Raw genomic sequence first — 22,945 nt, forward strand, 5'->3', positions numbered from 1 at the left:
AATTAAATGATGCTGCCCTTGCAGTGTTTAAACTGAACCTTTTCTCCCAAAAACTATACTCTGCACTTTTAATTTTTTGCTCTCCCTGTTGTAATTAGCACACAAAACAAAGCTCTTCATTGCATCTTGGCACACGTGACATTAAGTTTTTTTTTTAATTTAAAACAGGGGGCCCGGACCGACTGCCCAATGAAACCCATGTAGCCAATTAACACACATTCCCCATGCAACTTTGGAACGTGGGAGTATCCAGAGAAAACCCATGCTGTCATGGGGAGAACGTACAAACTCCTCCCAGTTAGTGCCAGATTCAAACCTAGGTTGCTGGCATGTTCTAGCATTGTGACATCCACCACATTAACCGTGTCAGTCTTAAATCAGAATGAGGAAAGATGAACTGGTTCATGAGAAAATCTATTGCACTAGATGCCACTGTATGTGATATCTAGGTGCTGTTGACAGGAGAGTGAACACTTGCAATCAGCACAGCTGATTTAACATATGGAAGAGTGGTAACATTATTAGATCATCTCGCATAAATCTCTCAAATTCCAGCACACATACACTGATCAAATTGCCCGCAGCTCAGATTTCAATGAATCAATGACATATTTTGCTGATAAGGTTATAGTCTTCACATCAGATTCAGAGAAATGATACCCTGTCAACCTGCCAGCAATCAATGATCGGAGTGAAGGGAATGTGGAACAGGAAAGGCAACTCCGGTAGAAGGTGGCAACTAAAGAGAACCAATATTTTAATGTGGTCTTGTAATATTAGGTTATCGTCACAATAAATTCAAATGATGTGCATGTTGAAAATGACCTTTTTTCCTCTAACTGACAATACTTAGCAAGCAGAGCGTGATAATCAGGGCTAAATCTGCAGTAGTGTGATGTGTATTGCTTAGTAGCAATTAGCATCTCTGAGACTCAACATGCAGATGTACTGATCATTTTGCTTCCTCACTCCTCTTCCTGGGTCAATGGCTGTTAAATGCTTAGCCTGAGAGAGCAGCCTTCTTGTGTTCTGAACCAGATATTGCAGCAATTAAATACGAGGCTTTGGAGCAGTGGTTCTCAACCTTTCTCTTTCCACTCATGTCCCACTTTCAGCAATCCCTATGGCATAGGTGCTCTGTGATTAGTAAGGCATTGCTTCAGGTGGGACGAGGGTGGGAAGAAAAAGGTTGCGAAACTCTGCTTTAGAGCAGCCATTCTCAATGAGGGTCAAACAGCCTTTGGTAGGGGGGCGGGGGAAGTACCATATTCCAATAAAAGCCTTGTTTTCTTTTAACCTCGCATAATATAAATATTGTTTTTATGTAGCTGGTAGGAGAAAGGTAATCTCCAAGGGTGAGGGAGTCAGCGGTTGCCCCTACTTCCAAGGTAAGGGCCAGGCCGCTCAACCAGGAACTCGTGGGGGCGATTCGGAACCCACGGGCCGGCCTGCAGCTCTTGCACCCTGCACCCGGAGCCCCAGCTGGTCAGCGGGCCCCCACCAAACACGGACAGACTGGGCCAGGGGCGAACCCCAAGTCTGCACCCCACCAGAGCGGCCTTGCCTGGGGAACCTCCGGGGTGTTTTGCAAGGTGTGGGAAAGGTTGTGGTCCTATGTGTTCCTGCCCACTCGACCCTGCGTGGTACGGCCAGGCGTAGTAGAAGTAATTGAGCCGCCTTTCCGGGGGCTCCAGGGCCCAGCAGGAGGGGGCAGAAGAAAGCTCGCCCGCACCGCCAGCACTCGGCCACGGCAGGAGTAAACGCACACAGGCCAATTCCAGGGCGCACCACTCCATAACTGTGGACAGCGGTCATAGATCTCCAGATATGGTTCGACCTAAAAGGAGAGGCAGGCCTCTTCAGCCCGGTTAAGCAACCTGTATAGGAGGACACTCCGATATAAAACCAATGACCCAAGGACCTCGCTGCCATGTCCCAGCTTGCTTGGCCACGGAACACGAACCATGGGTGTAAAGGGTGGGGCCAGTACTGCGCACACTGCACTCCACCTAAAAGCTCCTTTGCGCAGGCCCGAGGACATGTCCATGTCCTCCCCCTGAAAAGATGCACACAAACTCAAGCTAGCATGCTGGAACATCAGAACCATGCTAGACAAGGCTGACAGCCACCAACCTGAACATTGGTCTGCCCTCATCGCACATGAACTCTTCAGACTCAACATCGACATAGCTGCTCTCAGCGAAGTCCGCTTTGCAGATGTAGGCAGCCTACACGGCGCGGGCTACACACTCTACTGCTCTGGCAAGCCTCAGGCTGAACAACGCCTATCTGGTGTTGGCTTCATGGTCAAGAACTCCATTGCCTCCAAACTCGAAAACCTCCCGACAGGCCACTCTGACCGTATCATATCCATGCAACTCCCCCTTCCAATCAAGCGTCGCATCACCCTCATCAGTGTCTATGCTCCAACCCTCCAGGCGGAACCAGCAGAAAAGGACAAGTTCTACACTGATCTGCGCAACCTCATTCAACCCACCCCTACAGCTGACAAGGTTGTCATCCTTGGCAACTTAAATGCTCACGTCGGCAAAGACTCAGAAACATGGCCAGGAATCCTTGGCAAGCATGGTGTCGGCAAGTGCAATGACAACGGGCGCCTCCTGTTGGAGCTCTGCACAGAACAGTGGCTTGTCATCACTAACACCCATTTCCAGCAGAGAGACAGCCTGAAGACTACCTGGATGCATCCCTGATCCAAACACTGGCACCTCCTGGACTACATTCTGGTGCAAGAAAGAGACAAACAAGATGTGCTCCACATCAGGGTCATGCCCAGTGCGGAATGCCACACTGACCACCGGCTTGTTCGCTGCAAGCTCAAACTTCACTTCAAGCCAAAGTTCAAGAACAGTGGAGCCCCCAGAAAGAGGTTCAATGTTGGAAACTTGCAGTCAGACGAAGTGAGAGGAAACTTCCAGGCAAACCTCCAAGCAAAGCTCGAGGATGAAAACTGCCTCATGGACACGTCTCCTGAAACCCTATGGGATCAGCTGAAAATGGCCATACTGCAATCCACTGAAGAGGTACTGGGCTTCTCCTCCAGGAAAAACAAGGACTGGTTTGACGAAAACAACCAGGAAATCCAGGAGGTGCTGGCAAAGAAGTGATCTGCCCACCAGGCTTACCTTGCAAAGTCTTCCTGGCCAGAGAAAAAAAACGAGCTTTCCGTCTCGCATCCAGCCATCTTCAGCGCAAACTCCGGGAGATCCAAAATGAGTGGTGGACTAGCCTTGCCAAACAAACCCAGCTTAGCGCTGACATTGGTGACTTCAGAGGTTTTTATGAGACTCTAAAGGCTGTGTACAGCCCCTCACCCCAAGTCCAAAGCCCTCTACGCAGCTCAGACGGCGAAGTCCTCCTCAGCGACAAGATCTCCATCCTCAATCGATGGTCAGAACACTTCCAATCTCTTTTCAGTGCCAATCGCTCAGTCCAAGAATCCGCCCTGCTCCAGCTTCCTCAACAACCCTTGAGTCTAGAGCTGGATGAGGTCCTTACCCTGAAAGAGACATAATAGGCAACTGAACAACTGAAAAGTGGTAAAGCAGCAGGTTTGGATGGAATCCCCCCAGAGGTCTGGAAGGCTGGCGGCAAAACTCTGCATACCAAACTCCATGAGTTTTTCATGCTCTGCTGGGACCAAGGAAAGCTGCCTCAGGACCTTCGTGATGACATCATCATCACCCTGTACAAAAGCAAAGGTGAGAAATCAGACTGCTCAAACTACAGGGGAATCACGCTGCTCTCTATTGCAGGCAAAATCTTCGCTAGGATTCTACTAAATAGAATAATACCTAGTGTCGCCGAGAATATTCTCCCAGAATCACAGTGCGGCTTTTGCGCAAACAGAGGAACTACTGACATGGTCTTTGCCCTCCGACAGCTCCAAGAAATGTGCAGAGAACAAAACAAAGGACTGTACATCACCTTTGTTGACCTCACCAAAGCCTTTGACACCATGAGCAGGAAAGTGCTTTGGCAAATACAAGAGCGCCTCGGATGTCCCCCCAAGTTCTTCAACATGGTTATCCAACTGCACGAAAACCAACAAGGTCGGGTCAGATACAGCAATGAGCTCTCCGAACCCTTCTCCATTGACAACGGTGTGAAGCAAGGCTGTGTCCTCGCACCAACCCTCTTTACTATCTTCTTCAGCATGATGCTGAAACAAGCCATGAAAGACCTCAACAATGAAGATGCTGTTTACATCCAGTACCGCACGGATGGTAGTCTCTTCAATCTGAGGCATCTGCAAGCTCACACCAAGACACAAGAGCAACTTGTCCATGAACTACTCTTTGCAGACGATGCCGCTTTAGTTGCCCATTCAAAGCCAGCTCTCCAGCGCATGACGTCCTGTTTTGCGGAAACTGAGGTCCTCCAACAGCCAGCTCCCCACCATGACTACCAGCACCCCCACATCTCCATCGGGCACACAGAACTCAAAACGGTCAACCAGTTTACCTACCTCGGCTGCACCATTTCATCTGATGCAAGGATCGACAACGAGATAGACAACAGACTCCCCAAGGCAAATAGCGCCTTTGGAAGACTACACAAAAGAGTCTGGTAAAAGAACCACCTGAAGAAACACACAAAGATCAGCGTGTACAAAGCCATTGTCATACCCACGCTACTGTTCGGCTCCGAATCATGGGTCCTCTATCGGCATCACCTACGGCTCCTAGAACGCTTCCACCAGCGTTGTCTCCGCTCCATCCTCAACATTCATGGGAGTGACTTCATCACCAACATCGAAGTACTCAAGCTGGCAGAGTCCGCAAGCATCAAATCCACGCTGCTGAAGACCCAACTGCGCTGGGTGGGTCATGTCTCCAGAATGAAGGACCATCACCTTCCCAAGATCGTGTTATATGGCGAGCTCTCCACTGGCCACCGAGACAGAGGTGCACTAAAGAAGAGGTACAAGGACTGCCTAAAGAAACCGTGCATCTTGGCGCCTCACAGTTCGGCGAGCAGCAACCTCCTTTGAAGAAGACCGCAGAGCCCACCTCACTGACAAAAGACAAAGGAGGAAAAACCCAATACCCAACCCCAACCAACCAATTTTCCATTGCAACCACTGCAACCATGCCTGCCTGTCCCGCATCGGACTTGTCAGTCACCAACGAGCCTGCAGCAGACATGGACATACCCCTCCATAAATCTTCGTCCGCGAAGCCAAGCCAAAGAAGAAAAAAAAGAAAGAAGGAGAAAAGTACAGAAGAAACCAAAACGTGACTACTTCGCAGGGAAGGGGCCCATAAACTTTGAGCAGAGTTCAGAGGTCGGGAGGGGGGGTGAACCATTGTCCCAAAATTGGTTGAGAATGGCTGTTTTAGAGAACGAGAATTGGATGCAACTTCCAAATCAACTTGTTTGCAACTCCAGGCTTTGTGAGGACTCAAACCCAAAGCCAAGAGTTACTATTTTCTTGGGCTCAAGATCTATTCCAGTGAGAAGTTTTGGATCATAATCAAGAAGGATGGGCTCTAACTTGGTCTTCAGAGGACAAAGAACATGGTTAATCGGACGTCCTAAGGTAGCTCCTGCTTCTTCCCCATGCATTCTATTGTACCGAGATTTACTTGTGAAAAGCACCCACTCTGCTGGGGAATTCAGCGGTCCATGCAGTGGGGGTGGGGGGGCGGGGGGAGGAAAAGATGTGTGAATATTTTGGGTCAGACCCCTTCATTAGTACTCACTGCAACTCTTCAAGGCATGCTGACTTTGAAGAGGTTTTCCTCATCGGTGAGTTGCTCTAGCAGATCAATTATTGCTGCAGTCTCTCACAGGCCTCCAGTTTACTTGTGGCTATTTGAGCAAACTTGGACCTATCAACACCTCAGTGACAGTCACCCAGATAGGTATAGACAGGGTGAAAGTAAGCAGGCTTTGTGAATGACAAGAACTCAAGCACATAATTTAAGGATGAAACATGAAATGTTTAAAGATAACACTGAGTGGAACCATGAAGGGAATGGAACAAGCTGCCAGATGAAACAGAGAAGACTCAATTTTGACATTGAAGAAAAATTGAATAGGTACATGGATGGGAGGGGTATAGAGAGATATAAACTGGGTGCAGGTTAGTGAGACTAGGTAGAATCATAGGTTGGCATGGATTAGATAGAAGGGTTTGTTTCTGAGTGATGGTTCAATCCAAATAACAAAATGTTTTTAAAAAAAATCACAGAAATATTTACCTTAGAATATTGATATCTGATAAATGTCAAGGCACAGAAACTCCTTGCAATTCTAGTAACTGCAGCTGGCAAGAAACATTAGGGAAAGGTCAGACTTAGAATCTGCAGTCCTTCCATTTGATATGGGCATCCAAATGTGTTCAGGTGAGTTTTGCACAATGCACTTGACGATTTATTCACCTCCACTCATCCTATTAATTGAAACTGATTCCTCTTGAAAGCCGTCTTTGTTAACTTTACCATTATTATTTTTAATTACCGTGACTTTAAACCTCCACGATACAATCAGGTCTGATTTTTGTCTTTGAAGAAGCACTTCTAACCATTATTTAAAAAGTCAGATTTGGGAAGGCACTCATTTTCCATACAAAGTTTTTAATTAATAAACGCTTGTTGCCATGTTCAGTCACTCTTTGATGTAGAACACAATGATTATTTAATCCATGGCCTTTGCAGAATTGAGACAAGAGAACTTTAGCAATAAGAAATTGGGATTTGTCTTCCTGGAGTGCATGAGGAAGAACATAGCAGGACAGTACAGGCCCTTCAGCCACGATGTTATAGATCTACTCAACCATCTAAACCTTCCCAAATTCACTCCCACATCCCACTGTTATTCTTGCATCCATGTACCTGTCCAAGAGTTTTTTTTTTTTAAAATGTCTCCATTGCACAAGCCTCCACCACCCTTGGCAAAGGTGAGGGGTGACGTTCTGAAAGACGTATTAAAAAAAAATCACAAGAGGCATAGATAAGGTGAACAGTCACAGTTTTTTTCTCAGGGTAGGGAAGTCTAAATTGAGTGGCTGTAGGTGTAAAATGAGGTGTCTGGGGAGACCTGAGTGGCTCCTTCCCCCCACCACCACCCCACCCCCCCACAGAGGGTGGTGAATATTTAGAATGAGCTGCCAGAGGAAGTGGTAGAACTGGGTACAGTTACAACATCTAAGAATATCTGGACAGGTTTATGGTTTAGAGAAATCTGGGCCAAGCACAAATTGGTTGGCATGAATATTGGGCTGAAGAGCCAGTGTTTGTGCTGCAAAACTCTGTGATACTTAGACTCAACCACATCTCATTCAGGGTGATGGTAGGAGAGGAGTTTCTCATTTTCCCAGGGTATTGTGGAGGGTCAGGCTGGCATGTTACAACACTGCCCATTACCTGGTCAGAAGATGCAGCACCTGTCAATCAAGATTCCCCCCCCCCCCCACACCCATCAGTGCACACCTGACCATTGGCCCCTTTCTGTACATTGGGATATTGGCCTTGGTAATCAACTAGACTTGCCAGCACTGAGCCATTGGCTCCAAGTAAATTACCTGGGCTGCACCCTCCAGCCCTCCTGTTCTTGGCTTTGGGTCATTGGCTTTTGTTATCGATTTGACCTTGCTGGCACCGAGCCATTAGACTCCTGTAAATGACCTGGGCTGGATCCTCCAGCACTCTAAATGGTGCAACGTGTGCTCAGTCCTTCCTCTTTGCTATCTTTGAGGGACCACCCTGTTTCACTCCAGGCTGAGTACTGTGAACGGCGCTGGATAAATAGTTTGGCGAGGTGTGCATTGATATAGGGTTGGGAGCATTTTAGTTAGTGTCCCTAGTAGCATAGAGCCATGTCTGCACTGAGTCAAGGGGTTGCAAGTACCGTATTGCTTTTCCTTGATTCCATGTACCAAGTCTGGGGGAAGGGGCTGTCCATGTCATTATGATTTTCTCACGCTCTTCTATAAATTGTGCACGTCTGTGTCTTATTCCTGTTGCGATCTTCCCACATGCGTCTTCTGTAAATAAAATTATTTACTGCCAGACTCTGAGACCCATCAAATCTGTTTTCTTGCTCACAACACCCAGTAGCTCTGATGCCATTGGATGTGACATTGGCTAATCACAGGCTGCGACATTTGGTTCCTGTGTTACCAGAATAAACTGAGGCAGTTTGTTGTTGATTCTGCTACTTCTTTCCCTCCCTCCTTCCTCAAGTTCTCCTCATTCTCTCCCTCCTACATCTTCCCACACTTCCACCCTCCTTCCCTCATTTCTATCTTTCACTCCTGTATTCTCTCCCTCCTACTTTTCTCTTTCGTCTCCTTCCCTCCAAACCTTCTATCCTTCCTTTTTTTTTAAATCATCCTTTTTCTCTCCTCCCTCCCTGCTTTTCGGTAATTCTCCTTCCCCTTCCTTCCTCCTTTGCCTCCCTCTCTCGCCACACTTGCAGGCATTCGCAGGAGGGACTTGACGTGTGAACTGCTATTCAGTTTGGGGGAAACCATTTGGCCACTTAGTGACTGCGCTTGTGTGGAGCTCATCCTGCTTCTCCCTACAACCCCAATGGCTCCCGGGAAGTCTCATTGTGAAGATCACTGCAAAACAAAATGAAATTAGATTCAGCAGGGAGCCTGAATATAAATTGCCCACTGCAAATTATCGAGCCAAGGAGGCAGGCCAGGATCTGCTGGGGAGTTAGACTCTGTTGGCTAGATCAGGAATATTGCTCAGGTAATTTGAGCTTCCAGCAGAGCCCATGTAAATATGAGGAAGCCCGTGCCCCAGCGGGCAAAAAGCATCTCAGGTGCATGTCAGGTGATGATGGTACTTATCTACAAATCTGGTTCTAACTCTTAGTGTCAAAAATAAGAACCAAGGGGACAAAGGCCTTCCGGGAAGTGGGGGGGGGGGGGGGGGGGGAAGGGGGGGGGAAGCATACTGAAGAAGTGGTGGGAGGGGGGCTTGCTGGGGAAGGGCCAAGAGGTGACAGGATGCTGGACACATGAATGTGACAGGGAAGTGTGGTGTAACACTATCGGTGGGACATCGAGCAGGCCGATGATGTTACGGGGAGGGACTTCCACATCCGGGTCAGAGAGAGAGGCTCTGGACGAGCCCGTGCGTATGGTAAGATAAAGCAAACTATGAACGTTACTCCAGGCTCAAGGTCGATGTTATTACGAGCATGCTTGAACCCAACACGACAGGAAGGAGACCACCGGGGGAGGGGGTTGAGAGAAAATTGAGTGTGGGAGCTGGTGAAGTGCAAATGAAAACCGTGGAGGATGAGGGTGGAAATTAAAATTGGAAAATTCAATGTTCATGCCACTGTGATTGGGGAAATCTGGGTGGAATATTATATGTTGTTCTTTGAGCTTCTAGAACATAGTATAGTACAGCACAGTGCAGGCCCTTTGGCCCATTAAGCACCAACTTGAACTTGAAGTTCAAGTTTATTTATCATCCGATTGTGTCAGTCCTCCGGAAGAATCAGCATTCTTCGGTCCACAGTGCAAAACTGTGAAAGCATACTTCCAGTCATAATACACATTGTGGGAAGAAGCTATTCCTCAGTCTGGTGGTTCTGGCTCTGGTACTCCAGTATCCATTTCCTGATGGGAGTACCTGGAAGATGCTCCCTGCTGGATCGTGGGGGATCCCACAGATTTTACAAGCCCACTTTAAACAAGGATATCAGTAAATCACATCAACAGGGGGAGGGGGTGGGGGCAGGGAGACCACAGTGATCCTCTCTGCTGCTTTTTTGGTCCTGTAGGTTGACCTCCAATCTAATTTTCTGCAACAGCTGCACCACCCTGTGATATAGCCGGCCAGGACACTCTCGCTAGAACTCCTCTAAAAAGTTGGTAGAATGGTGGGTGGTAGCTTTGCCCGTCTCAGCCTTCTAAGGAAGTGAAGTCACTGTTGTGCCTCCCTGACAAGTGAGGAGGTGTATAGAATAGGTTACTCCTTAAGTGGACTCTGAGGAACATGGTGCTCTCTACTCTCTCCACTACAGAGCTATTAATATATAGTGGAGATGGTCATCCATGATCTTCCTGAAGTTCCATCATCTTCAGGTTGAGACTCTAGACTGTTTTTCTCACACTATATGTAAATCTGCTTCCCAGTAATCTGACCATTCTCTACCTCACACCAATAACTTATTTTTCTTATATCCATGTGTCTATTCAAGAGCCTTTTTTATGTCCCTATGGGACCACCACCCCCAGCAATGCATTCCAAGCACCCACCACTCTGTGTAAAAAAAAAACCATACTTCTGAAGTTGCCTCTAAACTCCACTCACATTAAACAAAGGTCCTCTGGTATTTGTTATTGTTGCCCTGGGAAATAGTTGTTGGCTGTCCATCCTATCTATGTCTCATCATATGGAGCACATCCATGAAGTCACCTCTCATCTTCAGTCACACCAAAGAGAAGAGCTCCAGTTCACTGAACACTTCTTCACAAGATGTGTTCTCTAATCCAGGCAACATCCTGGTACATCTTCTCTGCACCCTCTCTAAAACTTTCACAGAGTGAGGCAGCCAGAACTGAACACAAAACAAGCGTGGTCTAGCCAGAGTTTTGTAGAGCTGCAACATTACCTCATGGCTCTTCAACGCAATGAAGGCCAGCACACGATACACCCTCTCAACCACCCCATCAGTTTGCACACAAACCTTGAGAGATCTATGGGCTTGGACCTCAAGGTCACTCTGCTTCTCCATACATCTAAAAATGCTGCCATTAACCCAGTACTCCACCTTCAAGTAAATTATTTAAACAAGCAAGACTGCAAATGGTTGGGCCAAGGGTATTACTTCAGTTTTCCAGCTCAAACTCCACCTGCCACTTCAACCGAACTGTTAAGTCATGTTGGTATCTCATTATATCCTACAACAACTCTTTACACTATCCACAACACCTCCAACCTTTGTATCATCTGCAAACTTACTGACCCAACCCTTCATTTCTTCATCCAAGTCATTTATAAAAATGACAAAGAGCTGGAGTCCTGGTGACAAAGGTTGATCCATGAGAAATTGCTAAGCAATTAGGAGACCAATGGCATCAACATGATTCCTTGAAGGTTGGTTTGTGGGGAATGTCATCCCAGCGAGATCCAATTAAAAAAAATAATTTAGACCAGTGGTTCTCAACCTTTTTCTTTCCACTCACATACCACTTTAAGTAATCCCTATCCCATTGGTGTTCTGTGATTAGTAAGGGATTGCTTAAGGTGGTGTGTGATGGAAAGAAAAAGTTTGAAAACCTCTTTCAATCGTCCCTAATTGACTCGTTATGTGCACAGTTTCAGAACTCCAAAGGAAATGGGCCAATGACAATTTTTCTCAAGCAAAATATTTCAGTAATAATTGGGTCTAGAAGCAGTGATTCTCATCTTTCCCTTCCCGCTCACATACCACCTTAAGCTATCCCTTACTAATCACGGAGCACTGATGACATAGGGAATACTATTGGGATTCCATGCCGCCCAATTTACACCCAATAAACCTACACCCCCGGTGCGTTTCAAATGGTGGGAGAAATCTGGAGAAAACCCATGCAGACATAGAGAGAATGTACAAACTCCTTAGAGACAGCATAAGATTTGAACACCAGTCCTGATCACTGGCATCATAAAGGCGTTGCGCAAACCACAACGCCAACCACGTAGTAAAGGCAAAAGTTACACTTCCCAGTTACACCGAGAGTGAAAAGGGATCCAAAGTCAGCAGGGCCTCCAATCCTTTGAGTTTTCTGCTGGACAGGTTTAGGTAAATGCCCTCCACTTCCTTACGCCCACTCACCAACCAAAATCCCAGTTATATCTCAGCAGCTTCAAAGGGGGAGAAAGAGAAAAATAACTTTTATATGAGGAAAGCATTACTTTATTGCTGAAATACCCCTTTTGTCATCACTGACTGCCAATATATAACGCTGGTCATTTTGTTGAACACTACCCTCAGTTTCTGCCCTGAGGCTTTGGAAACGTGCTCTTCACATAAAGATACAAGATTGCAAAAAACATTAGTCCATCTGTTATCAGCAGCTACTTGTGAAATGATTCCTCCGCAGATTACAATCTCTTTATAAATTAAACTCACCTTTCCAACGTAGAGTGGCTCAGTTCCAGTGTATTCCTCCACGATGAAGAACTGGTTCCAGACCCAGCCACGTTTGGCACGGTTATGAGCGACCAATCTTGCTTCCGCTTGGTCCGTACTCCATGTCGGATGTTGGGAGCTGTGCGGGATGGAGTTTGTCCCACCATGTCTCAGCATGCACAGGGCCACTGATGTGAGCCACAAGGTGCTTTGGTTGACCATTTTACCCAGCCACATCTTCACATAGGTACATTCAGGTGAGGAAGTTCCCATGTACAGTGACCTCTCAATGCATGGATCCGTGAGAATCTCACATTCCTTGGTGTTAGTTGAAAGTCAAACGCTGAAAGGGAGCGATAGTTGCCAGTCCTGAAGTTAAGACTCCACAGATGAATCCCAAGAACCTAAAAATAAACCAAGAAACATAATGAGACGCCGTAAGATTGGCTCTTAACCGGGATATCATTTCTACAGAGCACATTGATGGGCAAGCATCCTGAAATTGCCGTAGTTGCTATCTAAAGCACATTCTCTTTCTTCAAAGGTAGACCATAAAGCTGCGCTGTGCTGAATGAAGAGGTGAGGATTCTTTTTAAACATACAGCCTTGTTCAGTGCCATTGCACCTCCTGGTTTTGTCTTGATTCTCTGTGCATTTGTGACATACGTACAGAAAGATTATTGAGCAAGCAGCGTGCAAACCTCCTCTGAACGTAGTATGTATTGAGTCATGCACATTCTCCCACAACCACTGAAGCAGGTTCTAACCAAAGGGCACTAGTCTATAGTGACATTTCTTCAAGGGCTCAACCTTATCCAAGCCAATGCTGCTGACTCCATTCAGTTCCAAGTGAATTCTGGTCTTAAATCTCCATGGCATACTACTGGCAATCCTGCGTCAGCATGCTTCAGTGATCAACTAAATTTAAATGCTGCACTTGTCCCCCAACTCCAGTCAGTTCCACAATCATCAACTTATCCAAATATTTTTCATATCCCCAACTATGATAACCTCCCCGTCCAACACCATCCTTCCATGCTCATCATCTACTGTCCACCGCCCCACACCAATCTGATATCCAACTTACTTTATGAGCCTGCAGAAGGAAGGTGTCTGTCCCATCAACTATCCGAGCAGCTTCTTCCATACACACTGCATTATGCTTTATGTGTGGAGGATAACTCTGCATTAATGCAAGATTTCTGGCACCTTTCATGATTTCAAAACACTTTAGAAAGAGAAGAAAACACGAAATCCAACAAGATAAATCTTTTGGGTTTGATTTCTCACTATGTTCTACATTTCCTTTAAACTTCCTTTCAGAACCATGCTCTTAATTCAATGATTGAAAGGCCAATCATCCATCATTCCCTGGGTGAAAGACATTTGCCCATTTTCCTTTTCAACTTCTTCATAACTAAGTAGTGCCATTGCTCTTTGATCATGTTTCCATAGCAATCAGTTTTGTCTGAAATAATTCTTATCAATATCAAACTATTGAGATTCTATTTATAGATCAATTATTGCAATATGTGCAGGATCTTCATCGTGGGGAAGTGGGGAGAGTAATTGTTGGAGGTGACCAGCTTTCATCATTATCCAGTTAATAGTCCCAATTGATAACAACTGGCTGGCTATTAACACAAATTACCGACCAATAACACAACTGAGCTGGTGCCCACAATCCACCTCAGGTCAAATTCAATCCTATTTGTCACATGTATCAAAAATGCTGTTAGAGAGGTCGCTTTGCAAGCACAGTGCAAAAGAACAAAAGTGTGGAGTTACAGGAGATCAGTTGGTATGGAGTAAAGCAATGGTTCTCACCCTTTTTCTTTCCACTCACACACCACTTTAAGTATTCCCTATGCTATGGGTGCTCTGTGATTAGGAAGGGATTGCTTCAGGTGGTTATGTGAGTGGGAAGAGAAAGTTTGAAAACCACTGTTTTAATAGTCCTTAATTGACTCGTGATGTGCACGGTTTCATATCTCCAAAGGAAATGGGCCAATGGCAATTTTTCTCAAGCGAAATATTTTGGTAGCAATTAGGTCTAGAAGCAGTGATTCTCAGCTTTCCCTTCCCACTCACATACCACCTGAAGCAATCCCTTCCTAATCACAGAGCATGGATGGCATAGGGATTACTTAAAGTGGGATGTGAGTGCAAAGAAAAAGGTTGAGACCCATCGGAGTAAAGGCAACATAATGTTGCTATTTTGGGGTTTTTCCAGGCATCTGATAATGTTGGGTGTGAAACTGCCCTTGAATCTAGGAGTGTATGATCTCACACTATTGAATCGCCTTCCTTACGAAAGGGGGAATTAAGTAAGTGTGGCCAGAATAGGAATTAGAATTTATTGTCATGAACAAGTCATGAAATTTGGTGTTCTGTGGCAGTATCACAGTGCAAACATTCATATAAACCACCAAACAAAAAATAAATAAAAATAGTGCATGAAAATTCAAGGTAAAGCAGTGTCTTTCGTTCATTGGTCATTCAGGAATCTGATGGCAGTGGGGAAGAAGCTGTCCTTGTGCTGTTGAGTGCTCGTCTTTAGGCTCCTGGTACCTTTGCCCTGATGGTAGCAGAGTGAAGAGGGTATGGCCTGGGTCGTGGGAATTCCTTGAGGATACAGGCTGCTTTCTTAAGCCACCGCCTCTTGTAGATGTCCTCGATGGAGTGGTTTGGTGCCTGTGATGTCGCAGGCCGAGTTAACAATTTTTCCTGTCCTGAGCATTGGCACCTCTGCACCAGACAGTGATGCAACCAGCCAGAATACTTTCAACAGTACACCTGTAGAAGTTTTCAAGGATCTTCCATGACAGACCAAATCTCCTTAAACACCTCACAAAATATAGCCACTGGCGAGCCTTCTTCATGATTGCTTCAACATGGAGGTTCCAGAGCAGATCCTCAGAGGTGTTGACACCCAGGAATTTGAAGTTCTTGAACCTCTCTCCTTCTGAGCCCTCGATGAGGACTGGACTGTGTTCTCCTGACTTCCTCCTGAAGTCCACAATCATCATCTTTATTTTGCAATTGTTGAGCGCAAAGTTTTTGGTGTGACACCACTCAACAAACTGATCCATTTCCCTCCTGTACACCTCCACATTGCTGTTTGTTATTCTGCCAACAATTGTGTTGTAATTATTCGGCAAATATGTAGATGACTTTGGAATTGTGTCTGGCCACACAGTCATAGGTGTATAGTGAGTAGAGCAGTGGGCTAAGCACACATCCCAGAGGTGGGCCTGTGTTGAGGATCAGTGAGGAGGAGGCACTGTGTCCAATTCGTACTGATTGCGGTCTTCCAATGAGGATCTAGTTGCAGAGTGGGCTACAGAGGCCGAGGGTTTGGAGCTTCTTAGCCAGCACTGAGGGAATAATGGTGTTGTAGTACGCTGAGCCGTAGTCAATGAAGAGCAGCTGTATGAGTCTTTTAATATATTGATTGTTTTTCCTAGGGAGTGGGCTACAGATGGAATCAATGGATAGGAGGTGTATGTGTGTGTGCGCGGTGGTCTGAGCCACATTCACAACCCCCTGCAGTGGATTGGGCGGAGCAGTTCCTTTCCCACACAGTCATGCACCCTGACAATGGTGTCTGTCAGTGGTGGCTCTCAATGGTGTCCTATTAGGGAGGTGAGAGATAGACACCATTTGGTTCCTAATGTAGGAAAGATGTGTAAGCAGCCTTTCCTTAGCCAATCACCTGGAACAATAGAATGTGGTTGGATCAGCGGCTACTGCCACTGGCAATGCTGAAACACTTTGCAATTTGAATCAATCACCAGAATATCAAATTCCACCACTTTAATGTCACCCACCGCCAGATTCACTGTCACCCCTCCCACCCCCTTCCTCAGCTACCCAGATTCATGACCAGCTGCCACGCTTTGGCTGCATCAACAGAAGAGAGGATTTGCAGTTCTGACAATTGGTTCAAGCTAAAAGAAGACAAATGATGAAGAACAAGGGACCATCGCCTAAGGCTTTGTTTGACCCTGGAGCACACGTGCAAAAAGAAGTAATTTAGAAGAGAATGTGATAAATAATTGAAGCAAATGGAAAATAGATCCAAGAAGAATGTGGCTAAGGCTTTAAGGGAGGCATCAGCAGAAAACCACGCTCTTGTAGGGCTGTAATTTAGATCGTATTTGACGATTCTTCCTCATTAAGTTGGATCTCAGTCCAAATGGCTGAGAAATGCTGTTGAGAGGCTGGGTCTTTTCCTTACAAGGATGTTGCTGAGACTTGAGGAGTGAGTTCCAGGGAAAGGTTAAACAGGATAGGACTTTATTCCCCAGAACGTCACAGAATGAGGAGCGATTATGAGGGGTATAGAGTGGATGCAAGCAGGATTGGTCAGTATGGATGATACTAAGGCAGATTTGTAAAATGATTATTAACTACAAGATGGATGTTTGACTTGGTATAACCATTATTAAAAGTAACACACAGACCAATCTTCTGCCTTGGTCCATCATGATTTGCCTCTCCCTGGTTCACCAATCCCATGCACCTCCAACTCTGTCCTCATTTCACTGGTTTCTCTCTATCTCTGCATTCCCAGTCCAGACAAAGAGGTCCAATTCATGATGTCGACAATTCTTCTTCTCCCTCAGACGCTGCTCGACCTTTGCTGAGTTCCTCCAGCAGAGAATGTTTAGCTTCAGGTTCCAGTCTCCTCTAGGTCTCCTGAGTATGGGTTGACTTGCTTGGAGAGCACACAAAGATTTTCACTGCATCTTGGCACATATGACAGTAAATGACAGACACGGAAATAAGTTTCACTTATGCCAGGAAGAAACTTGGCGGCAGTTACATAGGAACATAGGAAGTAGGAACAGGAGTAGGCCAAAAATGGCCCATTGAGCCTGCTCCGCCATTCAATAAGATCACGGCTGATCTAATTTATGACCTAACTCCACCTACCTGCCTTCTTCCCATATCCCCTAATTCCTCTATCGAACTTTAAATATGTTTAATGAAGCAGCCTCAACCACTTCCCTGGATAGAGAATTCCAAACATTCATTACTCTCTGGAAAAAACTGTTTTTCCTCATCTCTGTCCTAAATCTACTCCCCTGAATCTTGAGACTGTATCTTCTCATTTTAGTTTCCCCGGCCAGCTCAAAAAACCTTCCTACATCTATCCTATCCATACCCTTCATAATCCTATATATTTCTATAAGATCTCCTCTCATTCTTAGGTACTCTGTGAATCTCAAGTGAATGTAAAGAAGTTGGAGGGATTCATCAGGTTGTGGTCCGTGAAGAGAAATGGTCATTCAATTTTTCAGGTCGCAACCTTTCATCGCAGCTAAAGTGAGAAGGGGAGATACAGGCACAAAAAGAGAGGAGATGGCTGGGGAGGAGTGCGGGTGATCGGATACTGAACAAATAAAGCTAGGAGAGGTGGGGATACAGATGGGGGAGGGGACCAATGGGGCGGAGGTTGGAGAAAAGTAGAATGGGGACAAATAACGGAGAGGTGGGGGAAAGAAACATGGCACTCTTGATGACGATGAGAGTTTATTGTCATGACGATAAGAGTTTACCATCATACACCTGAGCACAAGGTGCAGATATAGAAAATGCAAACAACAAGGATAAATTAAATTACTGCACTAGAGAAAAAGTAAGATAGCAAACACAAAAGGATGGATAAATGTTCACAGTTGCAGTGGGTGCAAAAATTGTGATGTTGCAACAGTGCAGACAGATCGTTAGTTCTGGAGTAGTGTTCTGGTTTGGGCTGTATGGAGAACTTCAAGAGCCTGACAGCTGTTGAGGAAATGAACTGTCCTTGAACTTTGAGGCAATTCTATACCTTCTGCACGACCACGAGATGGGGATTCTTTATGATGCCAGAGCCTTTTTGAGGCAACATCTCACAGAAATTAGACTGTGGTCACTGAGCAGAAGAGCAGTTGTAAATGCGGGGAATGATTGGGGTGGGGGGAGGGGGGGGGAGCGATGTGAGAGAGCTTGGCAGAGGAGGAGAAAAAGCTCTTCAAAGTAGGCATACCTTGAGAATTTGTAATGGAGTAGTAAACTGAAAAAACAGAAATGCAAAGGGGAGATACCAAACCTAACAAGGGCAGGGGACTGATTATTATTGTACACTTGTCAAAGTGGCAGGAGGCAAATTGGAAGGGCCTTAGTCTCGTTTTGTCTCAGAATCTAATTCTGCCTGGACCATCGATCCACTAAATATTAAGACCTAGACATTCAATTGCTCTGCATCAGTTTCACAAAAGTCAATCTTTGCTTCCCATTTCACCCATTCATTCTCAACCAAAGATCATTACCTGTCATGTTACCAAAGGCATTGGGCAACAGTGCTCAGGTTCACAACTGAATGGCTCGGGCTGCAAAGGAAACGCCAGTCACACATCTCTTGGAGCAGACTGGCGGCCTTGGTACCAGGCCTGCGGAGATTATACACCTGACAAAGGGCCCAGAGCCGAAACCCTGGCGACCCTTTACTTCCTGTGGATGCTGCCTGACCTGCTGAGATTGCTCTTGTTAAACTGCTGAGACCACGAATCCCGGCCTTTAGTTGCTCCATCCACTGGTTATTTTAACCAAACATCTACTTTATTCATAAATGTAAGTCGTGTCATTCCACTTACTGAGAAAGCTTATATTCTATCAACAAGACCCTATTACCTCTATAAGGTGTCAAACTGAAAACCTTAAACCACAGTTCAATCTTTTTTTCACCCTCAAATTACTCGGTACTTCCTGCAAGGAAGGGCTCACCACTCGGTCCTGGAGCAGTTGGACAACTCTATCAAGACTATCTCTGTCTTCAACACCTCAGTCCCCAGCAAACTCATTCCCAAACTTCGGGATCTAGGTCTCAGTGCCCCCTCTGTAACTGGATACCTGACTTCCTGTCAAACAGACTGCAGTGAAGATGGGGAACAACATCTCCTCTCCTCCATTCGCTCCTCGAGGATACATACTCAATCCCTTACTGTACCCCCACTGCATCCACCACTGTCCAGGTAACTACTGTTCCAAATCCACCTCCAAATTCACTAACAACAGCACAAGAGTGAGCTGGGCATTGAATAGCGATGAGATGCAAAATAGGAAGGAGATTAAAAGACTAGTGGTATGGGTGCCAAGATAACAATCCCCTCTCTGAGCATCTGGGAGACAGAGGGCTAGAGACCACACACTTGTCCACATCGATGATGCTAAGATAGAGATAATCGGTAGCTTCAAGTTCTTGGGAGCAAACATTTTCTGAGACTTGACTGCAGACAAGCACATTCATGAGGCAATGCTTCAACTTCCTCGAAAGACTAGGGTAGTTCGTCATGATCCTTAGCAACTTCTACAGATGAACCATGGGAAGCAGACTTAATGCGGCATGGCAGCAGTTCTGCTCAGGGTCAGAGGAAAGTGATGAACCCAGCCCAGGGTATCGTGCAAACCTCTCTGAGTGTGTGCGTCCAGAAACAGTTGCCGGATAGTGACATTAGTTACACACTGTCTCCAGAGGCCGGCCCTCCAGCAGCACCAAGTCTGATGATTTGGTTCCTCCCTCCCACCTCTGCTGCAGATCTCAGCAGTGCATCCAAAGCCAGGATATCCTTTCTCAAAGTAAGGAGACCTGGTCCATACAGTACTCGAAGTCTGGCCTCACTAGTTGCAGCAGAACCATTCCTGCTCTTAAATTCAATTTCTCCAGCAATAAAAGCCAGTATCCTAGTTCCCTCTTGAATACCTATTGCATCTGCAAACCATTCTTTATTGATTCATGTTCAAACCTCTCTGCATAACAGTTTTACCATGTTTCCTTCTGGAGTCAATGACCACACCTTTACCAACATTGTACTCCATCTGCCAGAATCTTACACATTCACTTAACCTACCTATATATCTCTGCAGACCGGGGTCAGTGGGGGAAGGGGGGGGGGCGGGAATTCGCCCCCACAAGCAATGTGCTGTTCCCCCCAAACTAGGTTCTATGCAAACCCCACCAACACGGTCAGACCTCCCCCACACACTCTCACGTCAGTAGTGTCTAGGTTGACGCACGCTAGCGGCTCTCCCTCCTCTCCCGGCCGCATCACAAGCGTGCGGCAAGCATCAGTAGCGTCTAGTGATGCTTGGCGCAATAAAGAGTGCCCTCGTGTCTTATGTCAGAGGGGCAGATGGTGTTAATGATATGTCCCTGCCAACACCTCCCACCCCCCCCCTCCACTGTCAACAGGTCCCTGCTGAACAAGCCCCCCTCCCCTTAACATACGTTCTAGCGCTGACCCTGCTGCAGACTCTCGGTGCCCTCTACACAATTTGTTTTTCGACTCAATTTAGTGCCATTAGCAAAATTACATATGGTACATTCAGTCCCCTCCTCCAGAACATGTACTGTACCGTATACGCCGGTTTATAGCACGATCGGAAAACTTTAAAAATGTCGGCTCAAAAATCAGAATAGTCTTATACACCAGGTCTAAAATCCGAACCTTGACAGCGTAGTCTCAACACCACTGCTATCTTCTCCCTCTCCCGTCCATATTCCATTCCCAGCAGCTCCAAGTGTCCCAGTCAGGCCCTGGGTGCACTCGACCACCTTCCTTTTGCTGACAACCTAACTCAGCTCCATACAAGTGACCCAGTCAGGCCCTCGGCGCGGCGCACCTCCCTCACACTGAATCTCCCTCTCTCCTCCATATCCCATTCCCAGCAGCTCCAAGTGTCCCAGTCAGGCCCTGGGTGCACTCGACCACCTTCCTTATGCTGACAACCTAACTCAGCTCCATACAAGTGACCCAGTCAGGCCCTCGGCGCGGCGCACCTCCCTCACACTGAATCTCCCTCTCTCCTCCATATCCAATTCCCAGCAGCTCCAAGTGTCCCAGTCAGGCCCTAGGTGCACTCTACCACCTTCCTTATGCTGACAACCTAACTCAGCTCCATACAAGTGACCCAGTCAGGCCCTCGGCGCAGCGCACCTCCCTCACACTGAATCTCCCTCTCTCCTCCATATCCCATTCCCAGCAGCTCCAAGTGTCCCAGTCAGGCCCTAGGTGCACTCTACCACCTTCCTTATGCTGACAACCTAACTCAGCTCCATGCAAGTGACCTGGTCAGGCCCTCGGCGCAGCGCACCTCCCTCACACTCACAACACAAATGACATCCACACAAGTGGCGACAGCAAAAAGAATGCAGCCTAATTTGGAGTTCTGTGTGCAGTTCTGGTCGCCTAATTATAGGAAGGATATAAACAGAGTGGAGAGAGTGCAGAGAAGGTTTACCAGAATGTTACCTGGGTTTAAGCATCTAGAGTATAGGGAGAGATTGGACAGATTAGGTCTTTATTCTTTGGAGCGTAGAAGGTTGAGAGGGGATTTGATAGAAGTATTTAAGACTATGAAAGGGATAAACAGAGTGGATGTGGATAGACTATTTCCATTAAGAGGAGGAAAGATTAAAACAGGAGGACATGAGTTAAGAATTAAGGGGCAGAGGTTTAGAGGTAACATGAGGGGGAACCTCTTTACTCAGAGAGTGGAAGACGTGTGGAATGAGCTTCCGGGAGAAATAGTGGCGGCGGAGTCAATTGTATTATTTAAGAAAAGGTTGGACAGGTATATGGATGAGAAGAAGATGGAGGGTTATGGGCATTGTGCAGGGAGGTGGGACTAGAGAGGGGTGTTTGGTTCGGTGCGGACTAGAAGGGCCTAATGGCCTGTTTCCGAGCTGTAAATTGTTATGTTATGTTATGTTATGTTACATTGAGGGGCATTGCTATTTCTGCGGGACAAATCCATGCGTGACCAGTGAAGTGTCAGCACTGTCCCGGGGATCTATCCACCCAGTCCGACTGCCACTGCCTCTGTATAGGCTTCATACAGCCCATTATAGGAGCCAGCAGTGGTTTCTTTTAAAATATGTGAATAAAACTGAAACCCTTATAGTGTAATTTGGTATTAAAATATTGTGACAGCATCACTTCACTGGTCAATGGTAAGAACCAGACTTGGGCATTCATCTTATACAAAAGCTACAGCTCAAAGCCTACATTTTAGGTGGAATAACTGGGGGTCGTCCTATAAAGAGTCGTCCTATACCACGGCATATACGGTATGTTCATTGTGAACAGCTGCGGGCCTAGCACTGATCCCTGCATCACTCTGCTCCCCAACCAGAAACATCCATTTAACCCAATCCTCTATCCATTACCCCAAATTCCTTATCTCATGCAAAAGATTTTATGTGGTACCTTATCAAATGCCCTGTGGAAATTCAAGTGTATTAAAACCACCTGTTCCTGTCTATCAATTACCCTCATCATGTCCTCAAAGAACGCTAGTAAATTAGTTAAACATGACTTTCCCTCGCTGAATCCATACTACATCTGCCCAATGGAATAATTTCTGTCCAGATGTCTCACTATTTCTTCCTTAATGATTGCTTCAAGCACCTTCCTGACTGAAATACACAAACATGCTGGAGAACCTCAGCAGGTCATACAGCATCCACAGCTTATCAACGTCTCACATTCCGTCTGGACATTCCCAATCTTGATCAAGCCCCTCTCTCTTTCCCTCATCCCTCAGTCTTCTTTCTTCAAGTTCTCCACCCACTTCCCTCTCCATTCAGTGAGCTACCCCCTCACCCATTACTTCTTAGCTTTGTTCTCTTCTACCTTCCCACCCATATCCACCATGCCCTCTTACCTGTTGGCCTGTGATCCTCCCCTGCCCCTTTCTCACCCCTCTCCTCCACCCCCCCACCCTTTTATTCAGGTGCCTGCCTGGTTTTCCTTCCCCTGACGAAGGGCTCAGGACCAAAACGTTGGTAACC

General features: G+C 46.4%; 1 protein-coding gene across 3 annotated transcripts in view; it reads right to left on the reverse strand.

Moving 5' to 3' along the window:
- LOC138736042 (cadherin-22-like) overlaps positions 1-22,945 on the reverse strand; it is a 1,166,757-nt gene that overhangs the window by 1,011,822 nt on the left and 131,990 nt on the right. For all 3 annotated transcript variants that reach the window (XM_069884871.1, XM_069884873.1, XM_069884872.1), the window contains exon 2: positions 12,109-12,512. In XM_069884871.1, coding sequence (XP_069740972.1) covers positions 12,109-12,381 — 273 coding nt within the window. In that variant the 5' untranslated portion in view covers positions 12,382-12,512. The remainder of the gene's footprint in view (positions 1-12,108; positions 12,513-22,945) is intronic.

Source organism: Narcine bancroftii, chromosome 6, assembly GCF_036971445.1.
Source record: "Narcine bancroftii isolate sNarBan1 chromosome 6, sNarBan1.hap1, whole genome shotgun sequence".
Taxonomy (NCBI): domain Eukaryota; kingdom Metazoa; phylum Chordata; class Chondrichthyes; order Torpediniformes; family Narcinidae; genus Narcine; species Narcine bancroftii.